General features: G+C 45.1%; 1 protein-coding gene across 1 annotated transcript in view; it reads left to right on the top strand.

Annotated features, from left to right (window-relative positions):
* The first annotated feature begins 1,069 nt into the window (after positions 1-1,069).
* INHBC (inhibin subunit beta C) overlaps positions 1,070-7,550 on the top strand; it is a 9,216-nt gene continuing 2,735 nt past the window's right edge. The window contains exon 1 of the mRNA XM_007103884.2: positions 1,070-1,587. Within this exon, the coding sequence (XP_007103946.1) occupies positions 1,275-1,587 (313 nt within the window). The 5' untranslated portion in view covers positions 1,070-1,274. The remainder of the gene's footprint in view (positions 1,588-7,550) is intronic.

The following is a 7,550-nucleotide window of genomic DNA, read 5'->3' as shown; positions in this document are numbered from 1 at the left end:
TGAGTGTAACTTCTTATAACCAGCCTGTAAGCCTGTATTCTAGAATTTATTCACTCAATAAATATGTTTTAAACACCTATATTATATTGTAGGTCCTATGTGCAATGCTAGGAATATAGTGGTAAGCAGCAGAGATGACTTAAGTGACTGCACTACAGATGGTGATTGGAGGCATGGCCTCTAAGAAAGGAGAGTCCAGAAGGGCAAATATTGGCAGAATTTCTTCAGCACATCTAGAGGTGAGGGTACTCTGGCCCGCAAACAAACCTATGTAGCAAGAATAATAATAAACTTTTTTTTTAATTATTATTTTTTTTAATAATGAACTTTTATTAAGCCACTTACTCTGTGCCAGCCACCGTAAAGCGCTTTACAAAATTATTTAAATCTCAAAACTCTCAGATAATCATTACAGATCTATAATTACACATTAAAAATCCACAGGGCCAGACGTGTTTCAGAATTCAGAAAACGTCAACTTTTAGAAAGGAAAAATGGAGAATTCCCTGGTGGTCCGGTGGTTACGACTCTGGCTTTCACTGCCGAGGGCCCAGTTTCAATGCCTGGTGGAGGAACTAAGATCCCACAAGCCGAGGGGAAGATCCCGCAAGACGCGCAGCGCGACCAAAAGAAAAGAAAAAGAAAAAGAAAGGTAAAATGGTATGTATACTGTATATCGTATAACACCCCTAGGGGTAGCATCCCCTAATCTAATGAAGACCCAACACAGCCAAAAATAAATTAAAAACAAAAAACAACATCCTGCATGACAATGACCTAAAGTGTCCTGCCAATGACCCCCTCTTGTTTGAAAGTCATTCTTTAACATTCTATCTTAAAACCTCTGATCTCCGCACCCTACCTCCAACCCCCACTGCCAGGCTTCCGAGCAAGGCTGTTGATCTGAAGAGGAATTTCATCCCTAACCTTTGTTCCCAGGCCTGGCAGCTCACATGGGTAACCCACTAGCTCCCAAAGTTGGCCCAGGGACATTTCTTTCCCCAAACAAACCAACCTCCCCTCACATCCCCCACTCTGTAGTTTCACTGACTATATGGCTTCTGCCAAGTTCTACCTGTAACTGGCTTCATCTCTCAAGTTGGATGTTTGACTGCTCTATCCCCTGCAACCAGGAGTAATGCCAGCTGGACACACTCTCCTTCCGGGGCCCCTGGCGGCTGGGAGGGAGCTGAGACCACAGCTGTGGAGACCCTGAGCCCCGGGGTTTGCGGCTCTATCTCAACTGTGTTGCTCAAGGAAGGCCTCCCCCAGCAATGACCTCCTCATTGCTCCTGGCCTTCCTGTTCCTGGCTCCAGACGCAGTGGCCACTCCCAGAGCTGACAGTCAGTGTCTGGCATGTGGGGGGCCCGCCTTGGACCTGGAGAGCCAGCGGGAGCTGCTTCTTAATCTGGCCAAGAGAAGCATCTTGGACAAGCTGCACCTCAGCCAGCGCCCAACACTGAGCCGGCCTGTGTCCCGAGCTGCTCTGAGGACTGCGCTGCAGCACCTCCATGGGTCCCCACAGGGGGCGCTTCCAGAAGCAGACAGGGGACAGGAGTATGAGATCATCAGCTTTGCTGAGACAGGTGGGTTCTTGGTCTGTAGATCTTCCCCCAAACCCGATCTCTTAAGGAAAGGAAAAACTTCCTCCCCAATCTAACGCCTGACTTTCTCCCCAAAACCATCCCAACTCTTGCCTCCCACAGCATGTAATCTCCCAATCCCAGGCTCCCCCAACACCCCCACCACCAGCCTCTCTCTTTGTAGTTTAGACTTGATCAATGGGCACCCGGGAAGTGGGTACGTTTCATTTCTTTTGAGACTGCCTGCCCCTATCTCCCATGGCTCCTCTCTCTGCAGGTCCACAAACTTCCACAGGCTATGATGTGAGCCCTGACACTTCCTGGGCTTGGACCAGGGTCTGGGAGCTGGAGAGTCTGTCCTCCCTCTGGCCCTGGGATCCAGCCTCTCTGTACCCAACTCCCCCAGATACATCATGTGGGTAAAAGGGAGAAAAGTAAAACACTGGGATTACAATACCTCTCCAGCCTACTCCTGTCTCTTGCCTTGATTACCTCAGGTCCCCACGTCAGAACAGGGCCAAAACGGGACTCAGAAAGGTATTTAAAGGATAGAGGATAAAGACGAGAGAGTTCCTTCCATAGAGGGGAGAGGGGTTAGAGAATTTAGTGGGCAGCTGGAAAGAAGATCAAGAATTCAGAGACAGGGGAATTCCCTGGTGGGCCGGTCATTAGGACTCCACACTCTCACTGCCGTGGGCCCAGGTTCAATCCCTGGTCGGGGAACTAAGATCCCACAAGCTGTGAGGCGTGGCCAAAAAAAAAAGAGAGAATTCAGAGAAAGGATCTGAGAACCAGAACACAAACAAGTGATCTCTCTGGCCTCTGAGCTTCTTGCAAGTTCTTCTCTCTTAGGTTTAGAAGGCCCGTCCCATTCCTGGCCCGTTTCCCTTGGTCAGCATGTACTCCCTTCAAGATCCAGCACTCCCACCCTGACCTGAAGGTGAGGGGCTCGCTCTCTGGTGGCCCCTATACGCTCACCCTGAACCTGGACCTTGCTTATGGAATTGCCTGTTTCCAGGTTTTCTATGAAGTCTGTCTTCCCATAGAATGCAACCCCTTGAGGTCAGGAACTGTCATTTATTCCTCACGTTATCATCAGAGGCTAGTGTATAGTAGAAATAGATAACACTTATACAGTGTTTACTGTGTTCTAAGCCTTTTAAATATACTAACTCCTTGAGAGACTAACAACAAGCCAGTGAGGCAAATACTATTGTTACCCCATTTTAGAGGTGATGAAACTGAGGCACAAAGAGGTTGAGTAACTAGCTCAAGGTCACATGACCAGTAGGTGGTAGAGCCAGACAGCCTGGGTCTGGAATCCATGACCTTGACCACTCGACCGCTCTGCCTCTTGCAAACATAGTAGATGCTCAATAAACAGCCAAACCATTCTGTAGTTCAGCTCGACCATGTCTAGAGTCCCCAGTGATGGATGAGACCCTATTCTAGTTCAAAAGGGGATTTCTGCTCATGATTAAGAACACAAACTCTGGAGCCAGATAAACTGGGCTCAAATCCCCGCTCAGCCACTTATTACTATATGTCCTGGGTTGTTAATAGTCAGTTTTCTCATTTGCAAAACAGAGATAATGAGAGGATAGTTGAGAGAATTAAGTGAGCTAATACAGGTAATGTACTTAGAAAGGATAAGGTGGGAGGGAACTGAAAGTAGAAGACTCAGCTCCTGCCCATGAGGGGTTTAGTTGTTGCTGCTGGGAATAAATTACTTAGAATATAAGGCAGAGTGAAATAAATGCTAGATGAGGGCACAGTGCTTAATGGGCCAGAAGTAATTCACTGGGACCTGGTAAGTCAGGGAAGTCTTTCAGAAGAAGTTTGCAAATTGGCTGGCATTGTAGAGTAAGTTTGACTTCGGTGGGTAGAAAATGGTAAACAACATCCTAAATGGAAAAACATGAGTAAAAGTCTAAAGAAACGGACTGCATTTAGAGTTAAAAAGTAGTTTGGAGTGGATGAGCACAAGGTGGACAAATGGCCATGAACACCGAAATCCTGGTTGGTTTTTTTTTTTTCACCTTTGTATCCCTGACACTGAGCCCAGTTTCCTGGCACACTGTGACAGTAATGACGGTTACCAGGTATTTAGTATACCTGCCTCCTCTCAGTTCATCCTTACAATCACTCCATAAGGTAGACTTTATCATTCCCATCTTAAGAATGCAGAAACAGAGACTCGAAGATAATTTACATGGCCAAGGTCATACAGCTTACAAGAGGCAGAATTCAAACACAGTTCTCTCTGACTTCAAAGTCTATATACTTTCCACATATTTGCTAATCAATGAATGAATACAACATTTAGGCTGCAGGGGGCGTGACCTGAAATGAACTTGGAGGTGAGAATGACTGATGCCTGGATTCTACCTTTTACATTTAAATACTTTAGTTTGAAGTTTTCATTCCAATTTAAGCTATCATCTCCACCATCGTGTGAAAGAAAGATCTGAAAGAAAGATCTGAGAATTGTTCTTGCTGGAGATATGAAGAGAGAGAGCTTGGGGCCCTGGGGAAACTAGGGTAGGAGCCTTCAATGGTGTCCTGAAACTGGCTCATACTGGCTCATGAGAGCTGATGGTGAACATCTCCCAACTGTGCATCCAGTGGCATCACATTGATAGTTTGAAATTGGCCGGGATGGGAGAATTTATACCGCAGAAATTGGCAAACACTACAAATCAGGGCCTTTTTTTTTCCCCCTCTGGAATCCAGTTGTTAAATATTTACCAACACAACACTGCCTACGACCTAAAAATTCAAGTTATCTGCCTCCCTCATACCTAACATACAATGCTGATTCAGGGACGGAATAAATAGATACTTCTGTTCCAAATGGCGGATGAGGGAGGGAGACACAGAGCAGTCACTGGTCCATGAAAATTCTGACATCCAGCCAGGCACATATCTCAGTCTACCCCAAATCCAGAATTCCTTTGGTTAGGGCCTGGTTCTGCCCACTGGTAGGATTTTCCTCTCCTCTTAAGGAGAGCCTACCATTGCTCCCCTAGACCTCTAGATCCATTCTCTCAGCTCTTAGTGCCACCCTCTGAGATGTCTTTCCTTTTACATGGGAAATAACCTGTGTTTGCGGCTAAGTAGTTTTCTCGGCCTGCATGCTGCCCAAAGAAGTTGGGAGCCTGGAGACTTCTTTTATTTTGAATCATCTCTGTCCCTTTTAGTCCAAACTGGTGCTGCTTTCACTATTAAAATTCTCTTTAACACTCTGTGAGCCTTCTAAATAATAAATTACAGTCTACTCACTCAGACAAAAGGCACTCCACTCTATCAAGACAGACCCTCCTCTTTAGGTTACAAGTCAGGATACCCTCTTACAAGTGGGATAACACTCTTAAGATTCTTAAAAGCCCTCTGTCTAGTTGAGAGGGTCTACAGAACATCTTAAATTTTAGATCTTAACAAAGATGTTAGATCTTAACAAAGGGTCTTACAGTTCCGCCTTCATTATTTTGATCTTCGCTCTGAAGCTATGTTTTACTGGCAGTGCCCTGGATTTGGGTTTTGCCCTGAGACCATTTCTTAGTTTGATAACCTTTTTGCCAGACAGAGAGTTGAGGGATGAAAAAAAATATTTTATTGTTCCATCTAGCAAGTCCTATTGGAAATGTTTTCTCTGAATTCTGCTTGAAAATTGAACAGTTCGTTTTTTAGTTCATCTCACTCCTGAAATGCCTTATCATAGGCAGCTAAAATAAGCCAAATGGCACTTTCAGCATTCTGCCTGGAAATATCTTTAGCTAAATTCACAATTCTGTTAGATACCATTTCTAGCTTCCAGTTACCAGAGACGATAGCCAATACATAACACAGGTTCCCCTTTGTCCAGCTTCCAGTAGCAATTTCCTCACTGTCCTTCCAGACTTCACTAACAGTCTCCCTGCTGTCCTTCCATCCTCTGGCTGCCACCCAGTCCCAAAGCCAATGCTACATATTTTAGGTCTTTGCTATGGAGTACCCCACTTCTGATACTAATTTCTGTTTTAGTTATCCATTAATATGGCAAATCAGCTCCAACATTGAGTCCTAAACAAAAAAAATTCAATAGTTTCTGTGATTTTGTAATTCGACTGGACTTATTCTGGACAGTTCTCTCACTCTATGTGGTGTAACTGAGTTCATTCAAGCAACTGTGTTCAGCTAGGAACTCAGATGGGGCTAGAACATCTAAGATGGTCTCTCCGAAGTCTCTCTCCAGATGGCTTCTCATCATTCAGTAGTCTAGCCCAAGTTTCTTTAAAGCATTAACGTTTTCCTACCTCAAAGTGTAAGTACTTACTAAGTTTCTGCTTGCATCGTGCTTGCTTACGTCTCATTGGCCAAATCAAGTCACATGCCAAGCCCAGAATTAACATGGGAAGGGACTGCACAAAACCATGAATATTGGGAGGTGTTGTTCCCTGGGGGTCAACAATGTAATGGTCTATCACAGCCCCTGCTGGTCCTGTGTCTGCCTACCATAACTGGGGTGACTCATGAGGTTCTAAATATTGGATGCGAGTGACCTAGCAAGAAAAGATTAGCTGGGTCAATCAGACTCTTCTTTTAGGATTTTGGAATTGGAACACTGAAAGATCAGCTCACTTAGCTAGGAAGAGCTAAGTTAAAGCTGTGCAGGGCTTCCCTTCCCTGGTGGCGCAGTGGTTGAGAGTCCGCCTGCCGATGCGGGGGACACGGTTCGTGCCCCGGTCCGGGAAGATCCCACATGCCGCGGAGCGGCTGGGCCCGTGAGCCATGGCCGCTGCGCCTGCGCGTCCGGAGCCTGTGCTCCGCAACGGGAGAGGCCACAGCAGTGCGAGTCCCGCGTAACGCAAAAAAAAAAAAGGTTCTGTAGACTCAGGAGCTAGGGCCACCATTTTGGGACTTGAGGAAGGTGACAGGCAAGCAAAAGAGGTAGATCCACAGAAAGTGAAGAATGGAGTAGACTTACATTGGGAGAATGAGATGAGAGAGATCTTGTTGGAGAGCTGTCAAGGGCAACCTTATTCCAGACCTTACAATTCACACTAAGTCTAGATGAACTTTATTTTCTGCTCTTTTATGCCCATGAGAGTATCAGTGGCATTCCCACAATAAAGCATCCTTTACTTAAAATAAATAAATAAATAAATACAAATAAATAAGTGTTGCTAAGGCCAAAGCATAATAGCATTTAATTGCCTCCTCAAAGAGTTTGGCTTTATTCATCAATAAGGTTTTTGAAACCATGAATTTTATGATCTAGCCTTTTTGGAAAATAATTCTTGTGTCAGTGTCAAATAAGAATTAAAGAATGAAAGACCATTCACTCACCAAATGTTAACTGAATGCCTGTTATGTACTAGGTACTAGGGATACAGTGGTAAACCATACAGGCACAATCTCTACCTTCATGGAGTTTACATTCTAGCTGGGAGCAGGGAGGGGTAGAGAGGAGGGGAGGAGAAACAAATGAACAAAAAAACCAAGATGATTACAGAGAGTGATAGTGGCTACAAAGACAATTAAGCAGGATAACGTATCAAAGAGATGAGGGTAGAGTTGAAGGCTGCTTTAGCTAGGTTAGTCAGGGAAGCCTCTCTGAAGAGGTGAATTTGCGCTGTAATGCCAAAAAGGAGCCAGTCATTCAAAGAGCTTGGAAAGATATTCCAGGCAGGGGAAATAGCAAGTGCAAAGGCCATGAGGTGGGTCTATGTTTGGTGAGTTCAAGGAACAGAAAAAAGCCAGTATAGGTAGACTATAGTCATTAAATGGCAGAATGCCTAATCATACGTGTTTCCTATGTTAAGGGGTTTAGCTTTTATTCAAATAGCAATGGGAAGGCTTTGAAGGGTTTTAAGCTGAGAGGATTAAGCTGGTCAGATTTATGTTATTAAAAGATCACTCTGGGGCTTCCCTGGTGGCGCAGTGTTTGCGCGTCCGCCTGCCGATGCAGGGGAACCGGGTTCGCG

Source organism: Physeter macrocephalus, chromosome 6 (assembly GCF_002837175.3).
Source record: "Physeter macrocephalus isolate SW-GA chromosome 6, ASM283717v5, whole genome shotgun sequence".
Lineage (NCBI taxonomy): Eukaryota > Metazoa > Chordata > Mammalia > Artiodactyla > Physeteridae > Physeter > Physeter macrocephalus.
Note: the sequence above shows the minus strand (reverse complement) of the source record. Positions and strands in the feature narration are given on the sequence as shown.